Here is a 21,549-nt window from a genome sequence, read left to right as displayed (position 1 = left end):
TAATTTCTCCTTGAAGATCTCTAGAGCAGGTAGAGCAGGGTTCCCCAACTCCAGTCCTCAAGGCCCACCAACAGATCATGTTTTCAGGATTTCCTAAGGGTGGTTTCACATTAGCGCTTTTTAAGCGCACGCACGGCCGGGGGTAGCTCCGCCCCCGAGCCGGCTCTCTGCCCGGCGTGCCCGCCCCTTGCTTGTAGCGCCGCCTCCTAGCGCACAGCGGCGCCTGCGATCGGCGCACCCTATCTTTAGCGTAGGGTGCGCAGATCGTGCGCAGGCCGTGCGCTAGTTGCGCTTTGACCTGCGCTGCGCACTTTTGATGGTGCGCCGTGCGCGCCAAAATCAAACTTTTCGGATTTTGGCGCGCACGGCGCACCGTCAAAATTGCGCAGCGCAGGTCAAAGCGCAACTAGCGCACGGCCTGCGCACGATCTGCGCACCCTATGCTAAAGATAGGGTGCGCCGATCGCAGGCGCCGCTGTGCGCTAGGAGGCAGCGCTACAAGCAAGGGGCGGGCACGCCGGGCAGAGAGCCTGCTCGGGGGCGGAGCTACCCCCGGCCGTGCGTGCGCTTAAAAAGCGCTAATGTGAAACCACCCTTAGTATTGCTTAGGTGATAATTGCTTCACCTGTACAATATAAAGGAAATCCTGAAAACATGATCTGTTGGTGGGCCTTGAGGACTGGAGTTGGGGAACCCTGCCCTAGAGGGCCCAATAATTTCCACCCCCAATCCCATGTTACCAATGTTACCATATGGATTGCTGGATGACAGAGGAAAAAAATAAAGGGCGGTGAAATGAAAAAAAAAAGCAATTCTGCCATGAGTAGCGCTGCCTTTTGTCCCATTCAAATTAAAACAATAAAAAAATACACATTTGGTACGTTCAGAGACTCCCGATCTGTCAAAATATAAAAAGAATTAATCCGATCGGTGAACGGCGTAACTAGAAAATAAATCAAAACGCCAGAATTGTTATTTTTTTGTCACCGCAAAGTTGCATTAAAATGCAATAATGGGCGATTAAAACATCGTATCTGCACCAAAATGGTGTCATTAAAAAATGTCAGCTCGGACCCCAAAAAATAAGCCCCCACCCAACCCGAGATCTCAAAAAACATCTCTGAAAATGGGTGTGGGGGCTTTTATTTCACAAACTCTGAATTTTTTTTCACCACTTAAATAAAAAAGAACCTAGACATGTTTGGTGTCTATGAACTCGTAATGACCTGAAGAATCATCATGGCAGGGCAGGTTTAGCATCTAGTGAACCTAGTAAAAAAGCCAAACAAAAAAACAAGTGTTGAATCGCATTTTGTTTTTGCAATTTCACTGCACTTCGAATTTTTTATTCCTGTTTTCCAGTACACGATATGGTAAAATCAATGGTGGCATTAAAAAAGCACAACTTGTCCCGCAAAAAAACAAAAACAAACAAGCCCTCACATGGCCATATTGACTGGGAAATAAAAAAAAATTATGGCTCTGGGAAAAAGGGGAGGAAAAAACGAAAAAAGGAAAATCCCAAGGTGGTGAAGGGGTTACAGCACCACTCCAAGCCGTGTAATAAAAATGAAAAAAAAAATGCTGGCGTGGTGCTTTAAAAGAAAAAAAAAAAAGTAATTGCCTTGCAGCCCTTTCCCTAGCTCTCAGGACTGAGCTAATAGATGCATATTTAACCTTCGCTGCTCAAATGTGTTTCACCCAATTATTTATCAAACGCTCAGAAGTTTTGGGTGAAGAGGATAAAAACTAAAAGCAATCAATTCAGTAGCAGTCCGATGTCAGTAACAGGCATATACCAGCAGATGGCGACGTTCTACCACGTTTAGACTTTTCAAACTGCGCCACGTGACCCCTGCCGTCGTGGAGGGGGAACTCTTTGCGACGTGTATGTAGAGTTCCCATATCTTGCCGTAAAGCAATCACCGCCCGTGACGTCATGGTGGTAAGTTCTGCAGAAAAATTGCATGTTCCTGATTGGTATTACAGTAAGGCTGCTGGGAGCTGTAGGGTTAAATATAAGGGCATGGTACACTAGAGCTGGAAGGTGCACAATGGAGGGTAAAAGCAAGTCCTGTGCACTGGTCAATAGTACTTTATACATAAGCTGTTGCAAAACTACAACCTCCAGCATGCCCTGGCAGGTACATACTACCAAAGCATGCTGGATGTTGTAGTTTTTCACTCTCTAAATGCACACATACAAATAATGTTTGTGCACCCTTTGCCCTGTGAAAAACTACAACTCCCAGAATTCCCAAGCAGCTTCATACTATCATGGCATGCTGGGGGCTGTAGTTTTGCAGAGCTGCAGGTCACAGATCAACATTAGGGATATAATTCGGCTACCTTCACGCCATCTGCATTAGGGAATAGACAGTCACATGATGGACACGACGGCTCGTAATAGACCCTCTTGACTATAATGGGAAAAATCATGCAGAGTCAGTAGGGTCCTTTGGGTGCCATTTGTGTCCATCATGTGACAGATCCGTCCCATGAGAAATTCTGTATGACACATGTTGCCATGGCTTTAAGGAGCAGTTTTCTTAAAGGGCTGTTCTAAACAAAAAAACAAGTTATCTCCCAATCCATGGGGTTGGGAATAACTTTCTGATATCTGGGGTGTCCAACCCCCGGGATAAATAAATAATAATCTTTATTTTTATATAGCGCTAACATATTCCGCAGCGCTTTACAGTTTGCACACATTATCATCACTGTCCCCGATGGGGGCTCACAATCTACATTCCCTATCAGTATGTCTTTGAAGTCTTTGGATCCCCGGCAATCCTGACAGTAGCACTATCCTGAAGGAGGTGCATATTATTTCTCCAGCTGCTGAGATACTACAACTCCCAGCATTCATCTACCAATGGACTTGTGAGTGAGATGATCTTTGACATCATGAAGTCTTCACCGGTTTCTCTTTTTCTCCTGTTTGGACACTTGTAGAAGTTTGCGTTACAGTTGAAGGCCAATCTAGAAAACATCACAAGGCTGCGGCCGGTGGGTGATGATTTCCGCTGGTTCCTAAAGGTGAGAGGATCTCTGTTACTGTGTCTAGTGCTGAGAATGGGGATATGATGTGCAGACTCCGCTATGTTTGGATACAGGAAATACATTACTGCGGTACCACAACCTTATGGAAGGGATACTTGGGCACTACTGCGGGAACAATGTGTGCTCATTAATCTTCTAAACCGCTGATGTATGGTGCTACTGTGTGACCTTAGTATTTGTGTTGCTGCGTGGCTAGTGTTTGCACTGCTGCAGCCACTAGCGATTGTGCTACTGCGAGCACTAGCGATTGCACTGTTGCAGCCACTAGCGATTGTGCTGCGGACACTAGCTATTGTGCTGTTGTGTTCACTAGCCTTTGCGCTGCTGCGGGCTCTAGCGATTGCACTACTGCGTGCACTAGCGATTGCGCTGCTGCGGGCTCTAGCGATTGCGCTGCTGCGGGCTCTAGCGATTGCGCTGCTGCGTGCACTAGCAATTGCACTGTTGTGGGCACTAGCCATTGTGCTGCGGACACTAGCTATTGTGCTGTTGTGTTCACTAGCCTTTGCACTGTTGTGAGCACTAGCGATTGTACTGCTGCGTGCACTAGCGATTGCACTGTTGTGGGCACTAGCCTTTGCACTGTTGTGGGCACTAGCCTTTGCACTGTTGTGAGCACTAGCGATTGTGCTGCTGCGAGCACTAGCGATTGTGCTGCTGCGAGCACTAGCGATTGTGCTGCTGCGAGCACTAGCGATTGTGCTGCTGCGTGCACTAGCGATTGCACTGTTGTGAGCACTAGCGATTGTGCTGTTGCGGGCACTAGCGATTGTGCTACTGTGAGCACTAGCGATTGCACTGTCGTGGGCACTAGCGATTGTGCTGCTGCGTGCACTAGCGATTGTGCCGTTGCGGGCACTAGCGATTGCGCTGCTGCGAGCACTAGCGATTGTGCTGCTGCGAGCACTAGCGATTGCGCTGTTGTGAGCACTAGCGATTGTGCTGTTGCGGGCACTAGCGATTGTGCTACTGGGTGCACTAGCGATTGTGCTACTGGGTGCACTAGCGATTGCGCTGCTGCGTGCACTAGCGATTGCGCTGCTGCGAGCACTAGCGATTGTACTGCTGTGTGCACTAGCAATTGCTCTGCTGCGGACACTAGCGATTGCACTGTTGTGGGCACTAGCGATTGTGCTGTTGCGGGCACTAGCGATTGCGCTGCTGCGAGCACTAGCGATTGTGCTGCTGCGAGCACTAGCGATTGCGCTGTTGTGAGCACTAGCGATTGTGCTGTTGCGGGCACTAGCGATTGTGCTACTGCGAGCACTAGCGATTGCACTGTTGTGGGCACTAGCGATTGTGCTGTTGTGGGCACTAGCGATTGTGCTACTGCGAGCACTAGCGATTGCACTGTTGTGGGCACTAGCGATTGTGCTACTGCGAGCACTAGCGATTGTGCTACTGCGAGCACTAGCGATTGCACTGTTGTGGGCACTAGCGATTGTGCTGTTGCGGGCACTAGCGATTGTGCTACTGCGAGCACTAGCGATTGCACTGTTGCAGCAACTACGATTGTGCTGCTGCGGGCACTAACGATTGTGCTGCTGCGGGCACTAGCGATTGTGCTGTTGTGTTCACTAGCCTTTGCACTGTTGTGAGCACTAGCGATTGTGCTGCAGCGTGCACTAGCGATTGCACTGTTGTGAGCACTAGAGATTGTGCTGTTGCGGGCACTAGCGATTGTGCTACTGCGAGCACTAGCGATTGCACTGTTGTGGGCACTAGCGATTGTGCTGCTGCGTGCACTAGCGATTGTGCCGTTGCGTGCACTAGCGATTGTGCTGCTGCGAGCACTAGCGATTGTGCTGTTGCGAGCACTAGCGATTGCGCTGTTGCGAGCACTAGCGATTGTGCTGTTGCAGGCACTAGCGATTGTGCTACTGGGTGCACTAGCGATTGCGCTGCTGCGTGCACTAGCGATTGCGCTGCTGCGTGCACTAGCGATTGCGCTGCTGCGAGCACTAGCGATTGTACTGCTGTGTGCACTAGCAATTGCTCTGCTGCGGACACTAGCGATTGCACTGTTGTGGGCACTAGCGATTGTGCTGTTGCGGGCACTAGCGATTGCACTGTTGTGAGCACTAGCGATTGCACTGTTGTGGGCACTAGCGATTGTGCTGCTGCGTGCACTAGCAATTGTGCTGCTGCGTACACTGGCGATTGCGCTGCTGCGAGCACTAGCGATTGTGCTGCTGCGTGCACTAGCAATTGCACTGTTGTGGGCACTAGCGATTGTGCTGCGGGCACTAGCTATTGTACTGTTGTAAGCACTAGCGATTTTGCTGCTGCGTGCACTAGCGATTGTGCTACTGCGAGCACTAGCGATTGCACTGTTGTGGGCACTAGCGATTGTGCTGTTGCGGGCACTAGCGATTGTGCTACTGCGAGCACTAGCGATTGCACTGTTGTGGGCACTAGCGATTGTGCTGTTGCGGGCACTAGCGATTGCACTGTTGCAGCAACTACGATTGTGCTGCTGCGGGCACTAGCGATTGTGCTGTTGTGTTCACTAGCCTTTGCACTGTTGTGAGCACTAGCGATTGTGCTGCTGCGTGCACTAGCGATTGCACTGTTGTGGTCACTAGCGATTGTGCTGTTGCGGGCACTAGCGATTGCACTGTTGTGGGCACTAGCGATTGTGCTACTGCGAGCACTAGCGATTGCACTGTTGTGGGAACTAGCGATTGTGCTACTGCGAGCACTAGCGATTGCACTGTTGTGGGCACTAGCGATTGTGCTGTTGTGGGCACTAGCGATTGTGCTACTGCGAGCACTAGCGATTGCACTGTTGTGGGCACTAGCGATTGTGCTACTGCGAGCACTAGCGATTGCACTGTTGTGGGCACTAGCGATTGTGCTGTTGCGGGCACTAGCGATTGCACTGTTGTGGGCACTAGCGATTGTGCTGTTGCGGGCACTAGCGATTGCACTGTTGCAGCAACTACGATTGTGCTGCTGCGGGCACTAGCGATTGTGCTGTTGTGTTCACTAGCCTTTGCACTGTTGTGAGCACTAGCGATTGTGCTGCTGCGTGCACTAGCGATTGCACTGTTGTGGGCACTAGCGATTGTGCTACTGCGAGCACTAGCGATTGCACTGTTGTGGGCACTAGCGATTGTGCTGTTGCGGGCACTAGCGATTGTGCTACTGCGAGCACTAGCGATTGCACTGTTGTGGGCACTAGCGATTGTGCTGTTGCGGGCACTAGCGATTGCACTGTTGCAGCAACTACGATTGTGCTGCTGCGGGCACTAGCGATTGTGCTGTTGTGTTCACTAGCCTTTGCACTGTTGTGAGCACTAGCGATTGTGCTGCTGCGTGCACTAGCGATTGCACTGTTGTGGGCACTAGCGATTGTGCTGTTGCGGGCACTAGCGATTGCACTGTTGTGGGCACTAGCGATTGTGCTACTGCGAGCACTAGCGATTGCACTGTTGCAGCCACTACGATTGTGCTGCTGCGGGCATTAGCGATTGTGCTGCGGACACTAGCTATTGTGCTGTTGTGTTCACTAGCCTTTGCGCTGCTGCGGGCACTAGCTATTGTGCTGTTGTGTTCACTAGCCTTTGCGCTGCAGCGTGCACTAGCGATTGTGCTGCTGCGGGCACTAGCGATTGCGCTGCTGCGGGCACTAGCGATTGCACTGTTGCAGCCACTAGCGATTGCGCTGCTGCGGGCACTAGCGATTGTGCTGTTGTGTTCACTAGCCTTTGCACTGCTGCGGGCATTAGCGATTGTGCTGCTGCGGGCACTAGCGGTTGCGCTGCTGCGGGCACTAGCGATTGTACTGTTGTGAGCACTAGCGATTGTGCTGCTGCGGGCACTAGCGGTTGCGCTGCTGTGGGCACTAGCTATTGCGCTGCTGCGGGCACTAGCGGTTGCGCTGCTGCGGGCACTAGCGATTGCGCTGCTGCGGGCACTAGCGATTGTGCTGTTGTGGGCACAGTTGGTATATAACCATTATAGTCAGTTGCTGTGTAAGCTGCCAAGATTTATATCAGCTACTTCATTCAAAAAAGGAGCTGCGCCTACAAAAGGCAAGTAATTGTACATCGCTAGGAAATATCACTTGAAGGCATATTCCACAGGATAGGTGATAAGTTATAGAGCAGTGAGAGTTCAACTGCTGGGACCTGCACCAATCGCCTGCACGGATCACTTTCATATCTGTTAAAATGCAGCTGCTCATGGTCGACTGCCGCTCAGTTCATTCTCCATGAGACTGCCAAGCGCGATAGAGGGCTATCTCCGGCAATCCCCTAGAAAATGGATGGATGTGGCGGTTAATTTTGCGGACCACCACTCCATTTTAATGGAGATAGTGCCCCTTTCTGGCGATCTCTGTGCGTCGCAGCAGTACCAACCAAAATACCTCATTATGATCCAACCTCTGGAACTCTCACCGATCCGTCCTTTAACGGGACGTATTTTTCCTTGGCTCCCGGCCAATCAATGTGCAGCCCCATATACCGAAATGCACACGCTCTGTGCAGTCTTCATTCCCATGATCAATGGGAGGTTGGCCCCCTGCGATCTAGAGATGCCACATCCTGGCAATAGTCTATTACTTTTTCTATATAGTAATACTCCTTTAATAATCATGTTAATGGCAGCTTAGATTTGCGGAAAGTTAACGCTCCAGTTGAAAACTCTTTGCATGTGGCCATGTTTTGGCCATTGCAGCATGTAGACTCTTGTGTAAAATTTCCAAAATGGTCTCCTTGTAAATGTTCCCCGTCACTTATTATATACGGTGTACAAAAGTTAAATAAGTCTTCTTCACCATGTGGCTCTTCAGCTGTTGAACTACACCTTCCATCGTGCCTTGGAATGTTTCACCCACAGTGATCTAGATCATTTAATAATTATTTCCATTCTTCTTTTTTGTAGTTGAAATGTGGAAACTGCGGAGAGTTATCGGACAAATGGCAGTATATCACATTGATGGTGAGCGAGGATATCCTCTGGACTGTCTGGTATAATAATTCTGAATAGCAGCGTCTGACCGAAGGGAGATAGGGCAAATTAACATTTTTAGGACATGTTCACACAATGCTTTTTTTGCAGTGTTTTGCTGCTTCTATTACACACATTTGTTTTTTTTTTATGCTTTTTTTTTTACGCATTCAATTGACTGGATAAAAACAGCAAAAACTCTGAAAGAAATAGACAGCACCTCCTGTCCAGAATTCTGTCAGCTGCTTGCTTACATACCCTCCCCCTCTGTCCAAAGACAGGGGCTGGGCATTTTCACTCAAACAATTATGAACCTTATCCCAAGTCTTGACCAAGCCAATATGACATGCCTGGTTGGGCCTCCTTTTTCGTTGATTGGTAAACTTTCTAGTGGCTCTCATCAGCCCTTTACATATTCATCTTATTAACCCTCTCTGCACTTCCTATCCAGGATTCTGCCTGCTGCTTTTCTACACACAGAAAAATCAGAACGCGTGAACAAGCCCTCAAAGAGAACTTTCCATAATATTATTACATATGGGAGTGGTGGTATGTCTCTGTAGGTGGCTGTACCCATCTAAAAATATTATCTTTTTTGTAGACATCTGATGGGCCAGTCTTGAGAAATCTAATGTAGAAGTCATATGGAAATCAGTCTGTAAGGCATTGGGGGCGTGACAAAGCAGTCTGACTGCACGGACACGCCCTCAGTGCACTTCCAGTCTGATTTGCATATGGCTACCCTAGATTTCTCATGACTGGCACTTCAGATCTCTACAATAAAGGTATCATTTTTATATGAGGAAACCCAGGTACACAGCTATCTTGCTACTGCCATATGTAAAACGTGCTGATAGGTTCCCTTTAACAGTGTTTTGGATATACAGTTAGTAAATATTGGAGTGAGGATGACTGCGCTCTATACGTTTTATAGGTATAAGTCTGGTAATCTTCTGTCATTATTTCATTCATTCACGTGTAGGACAGTGTTCCTTTAAAAGGTGGCCGAGGCAGCGCCAGTATGGTACAGAAGTGTAAGCTTTGCTCTCGAGAAAACTCCATCGGTGAGTTATATTACAGGGGTGACCATAGCCTCGTTATTATATTACCTCCCAATAATAAGTTTATTATGGCGCCTGTGACCGTAGCAATCAGCTGCGATATCAAGGAGAAACCTACAAGGAGTGTCCTGTTTCCCTGCAGCACCTCTACAGGAGAAACAAAGCATTACACAGTCCCTATTAAATCAATGTGTTGGTTCTGTAATGTATAGGGCTGGAGACCCTCTTCATAGCTCTCTTGACTAATGGGAGACTCTAATAGCTCAGTACATGGACAACCCCTTAAAGCTCTTAGACCAGTCATTGATTACACAAAACATGGCAATAGAAAAAATATAGTAATGTGACAATTTTCCTTTTTTTGTTTTTGTATAGATATATTGAAAATCTCGCTGCAGCCGTACAATGTAAGTGACTTACAGGACTAAATAGTCGCATTACATGTGACGTTGTACGTGTTGTGGATGGCACATCGGTCTAATCTCGGATCACAATGCACCGAGCGGCCGCTCATCTCCTGCCCCCCAAGTGTGACCGCCTCATAGAAATATATGAAGCTGTCACGCTCGGGGTCGGGAGACACACCGCCAGTCCATGCACTGTGATCCGAGATCGTACCGATGACCACGGACGTCTGAAACAGCCCTAAGGCTGAGATAGTAATAACCCTATAGTATTTTATTGCGAGTGTTCTTCCGGAGTTTCTCTGTGTTACCGATGGGGTTTATGTACGTTTTATGAAGTGATCATGAAGTTTAAAGTCTACAAATATGAGTTTTATTCATGCTCGAATGCTCTCAGCCACACCGACCGATCATGTAATATTTCTGTTTTTGCCCCCTTTATCATATTCAGGCTGAAGACAGCGAGCGCTTTAAGACTATAGTGGAATTTGAGTGTCGCGGTTTGGAGCCGGTCGATTTTCAACCTCAGGTACATTTTTAATCACTGCGTTTTGCAAACGTAAAGCTACCGGCCTGGTGACTCAAAGCAGCAGTGTTGCCTCAAAGGGGTTGTCCGGCCTCGGAGTACAAGCCTGCAGTCACTTTAATCGGCTAGTGACCTCGTGTATGTAAATCATATACTTGCGGCCATGCGCCAACACCGGAGGATCCTGACAGCGCACGCACTGCACGCTGTGAGGATTCACAAGTCTGTAGTCACGTATAGTGACTGCAGACTTATACCCTAAGGCTGGACAACCCCTTTAATTCTCTGCATAACTCATCTCCAAACTCTGCATAGTAATCATATTGTGACTGCCGGCAGCCACCACTGGAGGGAGCTCTCTTCACTTCCATCAATATAGGATGCAGTCATCTACTGTCAGTGATGACTTTACGTAGCCCAGAAGGCTAAATATTAAATCTATGCAGAAGATTCGGAGCCCTGTGTCAGGAAAAAAACAGATGTCACACCATCTTCGTTCAATTTTGCATCAAAATATTTTGGAAAAAAAACGCATAAAAAAATAAATAAAATCAGGTATTTGGTTAAAAGTTGGACTCAAAACAGAAGCGGAGATGCACAAAAACTACCAAAAATACACGTTTTGGACATGCAGAGTTCATACTCTGTGGTGCCGGTATACAATCAGGACACAGAGTAAATGTCCAGATTAGGTGCAGGTAGAATAAAACGACTCCTATTTGGGATGATCAGATGTCATGTATATTCCCTGATGAGTAAGTGGGGTGATAACACGAGGAAAAGCTCCTGTACCTCCCTTTGGTTCAGTAAGTGAAAGACTGAGGTCTTTTCTTACCAATGTCACTTGTAGCCCCCCCATCCTATTCCCACACCGGCCTTCTCTTTCAGCCAACACCGATCCATCCTGACCACAGCGTCCAAGAAAGGTGGAGAAGAATGGGGATTCTGGCAGCGACTTCCATGAGAATAAAGTTTGGCCATGTTCATAGAATCGTTTGGAAGGGACCTCCTGGGCCATCTGGTCCACCCCCTGCTCTAAGCAGGATTCGCTAAATCATCCCAGACAGATGTCTGTCCAGCCTCTGTTTGAAGACTTCCATTGGAGGAGAACTTACCACTTCTCGTGGCAGTCTGTTCCACTCATTGATCACTCTGTCAAAAAGTTTTTTCTAATATCTAATCTGTGTCTCCTCCCATTCAGCTTCATCCCATTGCTTCTAGTCTTTCCTTGTGCAAATGAGAATAAAGTTGATCCTTCTACAATGTGACAGCCCTTGAGATATTTGTAGACAGCTATTAAGTCTCCTCTCAGTCTTCTCTTTTGCAAAGTCCAAAGTCCATGTTGGAAGTCCAAAATGCAGAACTCTGATAGGTGATAGGTGGTCGGCTGATTCTGCAAAGATTGGATGTGTTTATTTTTTAATAATAATCCTGTTCCCGGTCCTCTTTTGCTGTGAGAACAGCGATGATTGCTGGGGGTTTTTGCACCTTTTAAGTCCATGTGCTGTAAGCCCTTTATTAGATTACAGATTAGTCACGGCTCTATTACCGCCCATGTCTGATGTAACTGATTACTGTCGGTTATGTAAACCGGAACACTCACCGGGATTGCCAATCAATATATCCGTTACACAACGTCATTTATACATTACCAGATGGCCCCGCTCATAATGGCGGATACATTCTTGCTCCCTGTGGAGGCTCCATTGTGTTATTATTAATGTACAAGGGTGATGACACAATGATCTATCGATGGACTGAACACAAAAGGTATATATGTGTGTGTATATGACGACTGCTCTTATTATGCTCCTGCAGGCCGGATTTGCTGCTGAAGGGGCAGAAACTGGGACACCGTTCGGTGACATTAACCTGCAGGAAAAGGTTGGTGTTTGGGGGAAATTTTTTACCAAAAACAATTCTGTGAAAACTTGAGATAGGCTAAGGGCACGTTGTATCTGAGCCCAGTGTATGGCGGCACAATGCACACAGCGGCTACGGCCTGGATGGAGACGGCAGCATTCGTCCATCATAGATGTAACGTGTTCCAACACAACACCCCTTTAAATAAACGATAAGCAAAAGTATATCAGGCAGAGACGTTTAGCATATGACGTGAGGTTTTCCCAGTGAACATTTGGAGGGGGGGGTCTTAGCACCTGGAACCCCTACTGCTGACATGTCACTATAGCTACCTTTTACCATTGACTTTACGTTCTCCCGTAGGACTGGACGGATTATGATGAGAAGGCACAAGAGTCCGTGGGGATCTATGAGGTGACGCATCAGTTCAAGAAGTGCTAACACCGTCCTGTTTATATCTTAATTTGTCAGAAATTATTACACAGACTCGTTACACATCCAATATGGACATTGTCAAAGCTTTTACATTCATCTCTGTAAGTTATAAATGTACATTACTTATGTATCCGATTACTGAAAATATTTAAAAACAAAAAACTTTTCAGCAGTTTTTTTTTTCATCTGAGGAGTGTGCATGTGTATGTGTGGAATGGGAATATGCCCGCTCTTTCTAGTATGCAAACTTAAAGGGATTGTCTGGGAATAAAGTGTAGATGACCTGTAAGAGTGGCGAAGAGGCTGGAAACTCCAAAATCAGCTTCAAGGAGGGGAGGATGTAACCTGTGGCCCAAGCAAAACACCACAGCTGTTTCCTGTACGGCAGCCGTTCTCGGGTAGAGCCACTCAGATCCTATTCATTCCAATAAGAGCTGAGCCGCAGCATCCAGGATCAGATTCAATAGCAGGAATCACGTCGCTGAAGAGCTGGGATCTTGCACTGCAGCGTGCGCGAACATCAAACACTGGACATGTGTTTCTTCAGAGAGGAAATCAAGGCGCACTAGGGGGTGACAGAATATATATATATTTTTATTTTTTTTCTTTTACACAAGTCACAAATTTGTCATCTTGAAAGATTGAATAGTAAATCAATATAGATTCATGGGACACAGCCTTTTATCAAGAAGCGTGTAAACTAATCCCATTCTAATGCCGAGTTTGAAATTATTGGATATTCAATATCAGCTAAATGGCAGCCGAACTTTCACCGCTGATCTGCTGGAGTTAAGGGGTACTTCCATCTCAAAGATCCTACCTCCAATTAGAAATGTAGTATAGTTCTTCTGATTAGTTATGTCACTTACCCCATGTGCAGAGCATTACAGTATCTTAGGTATCCATGGTTACGGCCACTGATATAATGAAACTTGGTTAGTTGTTAGTAAAAATAACCATGGATACCTAAGCTACTGCAATGCCCTGCACATGGGGTAAGCATATTTTATCAGGAGAACTATACTACATTTCTAATTGCAGGTATTTGCTGATATTATTATACCTACTACATATTGGGATAGGATGTTGGAGATGGGAATACCCCTTCAAAAAGTGAGTGCCACATTCCCTTCATTGCTTGCTAAGCATTTTATTATGCATCTTTTTTTTACTCACATATTATAGTGCCTTTATCATTATTTGGGACTGTGTGTGAGGTCGTAGAAGAGCCTTGCTAATAAAAGATGGATTTTTGGTTCTTACCGTAAAATCTCTTTCTTGGAGCCTTCATTGGGGGACACAGAATACCATGGGTGTATGCTGCTGCTGCTAGGAGGCTGACACTATGCAAAAACAATAAAATTAGCTCCTCCCCGGCAGTATACACCCACCGACAGGCACCAAGCACCTCAGTTGGTGAAAAAGCAGTAGGAGAAGCAACGAGAAAAAAACTCGAACCATATGTACCAACCCAACAGGGGACTCTAAGACCCAACACGGTACAACTGAAAAAGGGAGGGTGCTGTGTCCCCCAATGAAGGCTCCAAGAAAGAGATTTTACGGTAAGAACCAAAAATCCATCTTTCTTTATCGCCTTATTGGGGGACACAGAATACCATGGGACGTCCCAAAGCAGTCCCAAGGGTGGGAACAGCAAAAAGGAACGAAAGTAACCGAAAGGCTCAGGTCGGCCGGTGAGCCACCGCCGCCTGCAGAACCTTCCTACCAACCACAGCATCAGACGAGGCCTGGGTATGAACCCTGTAGAACCTCGTGAAGGTGTGCAAGGATGACCAGGTTGCAGCCTTGCAAATTTGCATGGCCGAGGCCTGGTGACGAGCAGCCCACGAAGCCGCCACAGCCCGGGTGGAATGAGCTCTTACTCCCGGAGGGGGCCGCTGTTCCTGAAGACGATACGCTTCCAGAATGGTAGAACGAATCCAGCGAGCGATCGTGGATTTGGAAGCCGGAAGGCCCTTCTGGCGACCTTCAGAGATGATTAGCAAGGAATCGGACAGACGGAAGGAAGAGGTCCTGGCAAGATAGACACGCAGGGCTCTAACTACGTCCAGTTTGTGGAGAGACTTCTCAAGAGGATGAGATGGAGCCGGACAAAAAGAAGGAAGGACGATATCCTCATTGATATGGAAAGCGGAAACCACCTTTGGAAGAAAAGAAGGAACGGGCCTGAGGACGGCTTTGTCCTGATGGAGAATGAGGTAAGGGGAACGACATGACAAGGCCGCCAATTCAGAAACTCTTCTGATGGAGGAAATGGCGATCAAAAAGGTGACCTTCCAAGAGAGAAGGGACAAAGGAATGTCCTGGAGAGGCTCGAACGGCGCCTTCTGGAGCGCGCTAAGAACGAGGTTGAGATCCCACGGGTCTATTGGCGAATGATGAGGGGGAGCCACGTGGGAAACCCCTTGTAGAAAAGTCTTGACCTGTGGTAGAGAAGCTAGCTCTCTTTGGAAGAGGATAGAGAGAGCGGAAACCTGGCCCTTGAGCGTACTGAGGGACAGACCCGCGTCTAACCCAGCTTGAAGAAACCCTAGGATAGACGGGATAGAAAACGACATTGGGAAGACTTTGCTATCATCGCACCAACGGAAAAAAGCCTTCCAGTACCTATAGTAAATGCGGGAAGAGGCTGGTTTCCTGGCTCTGATCATAGTTTGAATAACCTGACTGGACAGACCTGATTCCTTTAGAATTGCGGTCTCAATGGCCATGCCGTCAAACTCAGAGACTGAGAATTCTCGTGGTAAAGGGGGCCTTGCGAGAGAAGGTCTGGACGGTCCGGAAGCCTCCAGGGAACGTCCGCGAGCATGTTGACCAGCTCCGCGTACCAAGGCCGTCTTGGCCAATCTGGAGCAACTAGAATCACTGGTACGCCTTCTGATTTTATCTTTTTTACCACCCGAGGGATCAATGCCAGAGGCGGGAACAAATACGGAAGTTGAAACTGGGACCACGGAGTCACCAGTGCGTCGCATGCGACGGCTAGAGGGTCCCTGGACCTGGCTACGAACTGCGGTACCTTGTGGTTCATCCGAGATGCCATGAGATCGACATCCGGGGTGCCCCAACGGTCGCATATCTGAGAGAAAACCGCGGGGTGCAGGGACCATTCGCCGGACGCTAGGCCCTGGCGACTCAGAAAGTCGGCTGCCCAATTTTCCACCCCTGGAATATGGACGGCAGAGATTGTCGGAACGTAACGTTCTGCCCAGCGGAATATCTTGGCCACTTCTGACATTACCTGTTTGCTGCGCGTACCCCCCTGATGGTTTATGTACGCCACGGCCGTGGCGTTGTCCGACTGAATGCGGACCGGCTTGCCGGAAAGGAGGGGCTGCCAGTGAAGAAGGGCAAGGAAAATCGCCCTGATCTCCAAAAGATTGATTGGAAGGAGAGACTCCTGTGGCTTCCAGCGTCCTTGGGCCGCTTTCTGATGGAACACGGCTCCCCATCCTAGAAGGCTTGCATCGGTGGTGATGATTTGCCACTGAGGAGGAAGGAAGGACCTCCCTTGGAGAACTGACGCTGGCCGTAGCCACCAAGTGAGAGACTGCCTCACTCTGAGAGGAAGCCGAATAGGACGGTCCAAGGACATCGTGGTCTTGTCCCAGGCTGAAAGCAGAGACAGCTGGAGAGGGCGAAGGTGGTACTGCGCAAAGGGCACTGCCTCCATGGAGGCCACCATCTTCCCCAGGACCTTCATGCCGAACCAAATCGGAATGGGAACAGGCCTCTTGAGAGATTTGATGCACTTGGACAGAGTTGCAAACTTTTCCTTTGGAAGAAAAACACGGGCTAGCTCCGTGTCGAATTCCATACCCAGAAAGGTCAGACGCTGGGTGGGGACCAGAATGGACTTCTCCTTGTTGACTAGCCAACCTAGGCGGCTGAGAGTGTCCAGGGTTATCTGAAGGCTCCGGAGACAGTCCTGGCGAGACGAACCCTTGATCAAAAGATCGTCCAGATAAGGGATGATGAGGATCCCTCTGGAGCGAAGGATGGCCATCACAGTCGCCATCACCTTCGTGAAAACCCGGGGCGCTGAAGCCAGGCCGAAAGGAAGAGCTGTGAACTGAAAGTGGTCTCCCTGAAACGCAAATCGAAGATACTTCTGATGTTGCACACATATTGGAATGTGGAGATAGGCATCCCGAATGTCCACCGAGCAGAGAAATTCCCCGGGCTCCATGGAAGCAATCACCGACCGAAGAGACTCCATCCTGAAATGGAGAATCTTCACGTGGCGATTGAGCAATTTGAGGTCCAGAATAGGACGAAGAGAGCCGTCTTTCTTCGGGACTACAAAGAGATTGGAGTAGAACCCGGAAAACCGTTCGTCTGAGGGAACGGGAACAATGACTCCGGCGGAAAGAAGGGAGGAAATGGCCTGCAGAAAACCCGGAATCTGGGCCCGCTGTCGCGGAGGCCGAGACCGGAAAAACCGTCTGTTCGGGAGTGAAGCAAATTCGATTTTGTAACCGGATGCGACGAGTTCTCTGACCCAAGCGTCGTCTACAACGGACAGCCAAGCATCCGCGAAAAAGGAAAGTCTGCCGCCCACCCTGGAAGGAATTCCAGGTGGGGGTGACCCGTCACTTAGACGAAAATCTGCCGGAATTGGCTCCTGCAGATCTGGAATATTGTCCTCTAGATCTCCAGCGAGGAGCGGGTTTGTAGGAAGGTTTCCTCTGATCCCGCTCCCTGGTGGCAGGCGGCCGATCCTGTTGAGTGGCCCTCTCCGTGGCAGAGAAGGGACGAAAAGGCCTGAATGGTCGAAACCCCCTTCTGTTGAAGGGGCGTTTTGGTCGAGACTGGGGAAGCGAAGTACTTTTGCCTCCAGTGGCATCGGAAATTATCTGATCCAGCTTTGCTCCAAAGAGCCTAGAGCCATGGAATGGCAGATTGGTAAGCGACTTTTTCGAAGTAGTGTCCGCATTCCATGACTTTAGCCAAAGGACTCGGCGTACAGCTACTATGTTGCTGTTAGCCCTTGCTACGCAGCCGGCCGCGTCCAAGGAGGCGGCCAAAAGGTATTTTCCCGCCTGGTTAATCTGATCTGCAAGATCTGCCAATTCGTCTTGAGGAGCTGACGCTAAGATGCCTCTGCGAAGAATTTTTGCCCAAGCGGAAATGACCTTCGCCACCCAGGCGGATGCGAAAATAGGGCAGAGAGAGGTGCCAGATGCCTCAAAGATAGATTTAGCCAGAGATTCAATCTGCCTGTCAGAAGGATCTTTGAGCGACGCCCCGTCTGGAAGAGAGAGAACCGTTTTAGAGGCTATCCGGGATACTGGAGGATCTACCTCTGGAGCCTTGGACCACTTTGAGAGCAGTTCTGCGTCAAAGGGGTACAGAACGTCCAAATACTTGCGGCCTGAGAAACGTTGTTCAGGGCGCTCCCAGTGTTTGGCTAAGGTAGTATTAAAATCGTTGTGATTGGGAAAGGTTCGGGACGGAGGTCTGGCTCGTCTAAGGACAACCGAGCCTTCCTGAGCTGGAGCCTCATCCTGTTTAAGTTTTAGTGTTTGGAAGATAGCTGCAAGCAAACTATCGACCATGTCCCGCGTTTTAGAAACGCTGTTCCCCTCAGAGCTAGCTTCCGAATGAGAATCATCGCCTGACTGAAGGCTGTCATCTGAGGAAGGAGAAGGAGGCCTGGGAGCAGAAGGGCCCTGCGAGCTCGAGGACGAAGAGGACCGAGCCCGCTTCCTAGAAGACCTTCCCCGTCTGTCTCTCTGAAGGTCGCGGTCAGGTGCGGACGACTCACCCCGAGAGGTGGTCGGGGCAGAGGTGGCTGAGGATAGCTGAGGTAATCGTTCTAAAACCTGGACCAGCGACTGTGATACTTTTGTCAAGTCAGACACAGACTGTGACATTGTAACGGCCCACTCCGGGGAGAGAGAGGAGGGAAGAGCGCCCTCCGCCCGGGACTCTGTGCGCTCCTGAGATGCTGACATATTGGAAGGACTGCAGGGGGGGCAGAATGGAGACGACTGACCTGATGCCCACTTCTTTTTACAGCGCGCACAGGCGTAATAGATAGCGGTGGGCCTGAAGCAGAGATCCCCTGAAGGGTTGGGCATAAGTAGACTGCACTGAATGGCCGCAGGATTTATGGAATAACTGCTGAGGGGAGCTAATCTTTGCCTCAGAGCAGAGCCTACCGAGATTCTGTGAGCAGCAGAAAACGCTGAAGTGTCCCCCAAACAGCGCAGGAAGGAGTGAGACAACCAGGAAATCCTTGTGCTGGAAGATGGGGGGCGGAGCTTAGCGGCTGCGCCGTGATTGGCTACCAGCGACGGAGGGGGCATGACAGAGAGGGGAGGCTGGCATTCCAAAGAGAAAGAAGCCCTGTGATGGGCTAGAAAAGGCGCGCTGAAAGAGCGCGCTCAAGAATGGAGGAGGGAGCAGAGAAATTCCCCTGGCTGAGGGGAAAGTGAAAGTGAAAGTGACGGCGCCCGCGCCGGCGCTGCAACCCCTTGCCCACCCCGACATACCGCGCTCAGGATGAAATATGAAGCGGTCCCCTGCTTGCGACGCTGCTGCGGTGAGTGAAGGAATCCGCAGCGTCTCCCTGACTAAGAGGGGAAGGGATAGTTCCATTGTGAGAGCGCGCGGCAGGCAAAAAGGGCGGGAGATTCAAAAACAGTGGACCTGTAATCCCAAGATCCAACTTCTCCCATGCACTGGAGCTTATGCGGGGGCCGGAGGGAACGTACAGGCACTTACCTGACGTCCCTGAAGAGGATGACCACAGGGGCCCACGGGGAAACGGCAGGCCGCTGGGGGGAAGGGAGTCCTCTGTACCCGCATCCTGCAGAAGACGGCTTGAAATACCTGCGATCGCCGTCTTCCTCTCAGCCCTGTCCCGAGAGAGGGGTGAGGAGGGGGATTCGGCAAGGACTAGCCACCTGTCCACAACCCTTATCACCGGAAGGCGAAAGGGAAAAGTCCTGCCTGCGGTACTGAGAGTTGCGATGTGGATGACACCACACTGCTCGCTCAGCCGCATGATATGGGAAATCAGGGTGACAACTACACCCTGTTTCCCGATGGAAAATAACCTAAAAGACAAAAGAGGGAAAAATTAAAAAGTTCAGACTAAACCTGAAAAGAAAAAAGCGGATCTGGGGAGATCCCGGTCCGCCTCCTACAGACACTAAGCACAAACTGAGGTGCTTGGTGCCTGTCGGTGGGTGTATACTGCCGGGGAGGAGCTAATTTTATTGTTTTTGCATAGTGTCAGCCTCCTAGCAGCAGCAGCATACACCCATGGTATTCTGTGTCCCCCAATAAGGCGATAAAGAAACACTGATGTTCTTAGTCTCCATTTTACGGGCTAAGACCCCCATATACATCGGTCAAATCCGCTGTTATCGACAGGTTCTTCCGACACCCCAATTTCAGTCTGCTGATCCTCTGTAATCTAAGAGATAAGCCGCCACTGCCAGAGATGTGTGGCAGCAGCTCTTTCATAAAGAAGACAGGAGAGGAGACATGCGAGAGCCAAGATAATCTTCCAACTGAACAATCGTTTGGTAGACAGGTATCCAAGGTGACGACTGTATCTCAATCACTAATGACACAGGCACATCGGGAGGTTGTTCTATTGTACATCTCCTACATGGAACAACCAAATAACATCAGCTCAATTTCTGCAGAAGTAAAGTGCTTTGCTTCGGTACAGTTTCCATTTTTAGACTTTTCTATGAAGATAACAGGAGATGATGTCTTATCAGATGGTCACAGACATGACATTCTTAAGGATTATCCGACCACAATCAATCAGAATAACACAGGTAAGGGATGTTTCAGATTGTGACAATATCCAAGAACTATTGATCTCATTAAAGGGAACCCATCAAGATGACTTTACACCTGGAACTTGTGGCAGGGCCTAGTACAAGAATCAATACAACACCTCTGTTACAGTAATCTATGTTCTTGCACCTAGAAATCAAACTTTGACGCCACATACAAATCAGACTGGAAGTGCATGGGGGGGGGTGTCCAGTGTGTACATCACCCCGCCCTCAATGCACTAAGGGGCTAATTTGCAAGTGGCTTTAAATCTTGATTTGTCAGCAGAACCATGGAGCGATGTGGTAAAAGCAAATGTTTTAAATACTTTTTTTCTCAACAGTGTTCACACAGGAAAAGGATTTGCCAGGGGAAATGCAGAGTGATAATGTAAACTCCCCATTAAGTATTACCTGCCTAACCCAGGAAGAAGTGCAGAACCGCCTTAGTAAGATTAAAATTGACAAATCACCAGGCCCTGATGGCATTCACCCTCAGGTATTAAGGGAGTTAAGTAATGTGATTGACAGGCCTCTATGCCTTATATTTAAAGACTCTATAGAAACAGGGTCTGTTCCTTTTGATTGGCGGCAAGCAAATGTGGTACCAATATTCCAAAAGGGGTGTAAAAGGGAACCTGGAAACTATAGGCCGGTAAGCTTAACATCTGTTGTGGGCAAAATTTTTGAAGGGTTTCTAAGGGATACCATTATGGAATATCTCAATGTTAATGTTTAACTCCATATCAACATGGATTTATGAAGGATCGCTCCTGTCAGACTAACCTGATCAGCTTCTATGAGGATGTAAGCTCTCAAATGGACCAAGGAGAATCATTGGATGTCATTTATCTCGACTTCCCTAAAGCATTTGACACTGTCCCACATAAAAGATTGGTAAGTAAGATGAGAAAGCTTGGGCTAGGGGAAAATGTGTGTAGATGGGTAGGTAGCTGGCTTAGTGATAGAAAACAAAGAGTGGTTATTAATGGTGCACACTCAGATTGGGCTAGGGTTACTAGTGGGGTACCACAGGGTTCTGTATTGGGCCCTCTACTATTTAATATATTTATTAATGATCTAGTGGATGGCTTACACAGTAAAATATCAGTATTTGCAGATGATACAAAACTATGTAAGGTAGTTAACACAAAGGAGGACAGTTTGCAACTACAGACAGATTTGAGTAAATTGGAGAATTGGGCTGAAAAATGGCAAATGAGGTTTAACACAGATAAGTGTAAGGTTATGCACATGGGAAGGAGAAACAGATGCTACAATTACTTACTAAATGGGAAACTGCTGGGGAAATCAGACATGGAAAAAGACTTAGGCATCTTAGTCAATAAGAAGCTAAATTGGAGTGCCCAGTGTCAGGCAGCTGCCACCAAAGCAAACAGGGTCATGGGATACATTAGAAG

The 21,549-nt window shown here is 48.5% G+C and overlaps 1 protein-coding gene across 1 annotated transcript; it reads left to right on the top strand.

Moving 5' to 3' along the window:
• The first annotated feature begins 1,663 nt into the window (after window positions 1–1,663).
• CZIB (CXXC motif containing zinc binding protein) lies at window positions 1,664–12,473 on the top strand. The gene is made up of 8 exons (XM_073563632.1): window positions 1,664–1,945; window positions 2,956–3,039; window positions 7,954–8,010; window positions 9,002–9,083; window positions 9,456–9,487; window positions 9,936–10,013; window positions 11,829–11,894; window positions 12,237–12,473. Exons 1-8 carry the CDS (start codon window positions 1,940–1,942, stop codon window positions 12,312–12,314), a joined length of 483 nt encoding a protein of 160 aa, XP_073419733.1. The 5' UTR covers window positions 1,664–1,939; the 3' UTR covers window positions 12,315–12,473.
• The last annotated feature ends 9,076 nt before the right edge of the window (window positions 12,474–21,549 follow it).

The sequence above is a fragment of the Dendrobates tinctorius genome, unplaced genomic scaffold, assembly GCF_039654945.1.
Source record: "Dendrobates tinctorius isolate UK_male_01 unplaced genomic scaffold, ASM3965494v1 ptg000396l, whole genome shotgun sequence".
NCBI classification, from domain to species: domain Eukaryota; kingdom Metazoa; phylum Chordata; class Amphibia; order Anura; family Dendrobatidae; genus Dendrobates; species Dendrobates tinctorius.
Note: the sequence above shows the minus strand (reverse complement) of the source record. Positions and strands in the feature narration are given on the sequence as shown.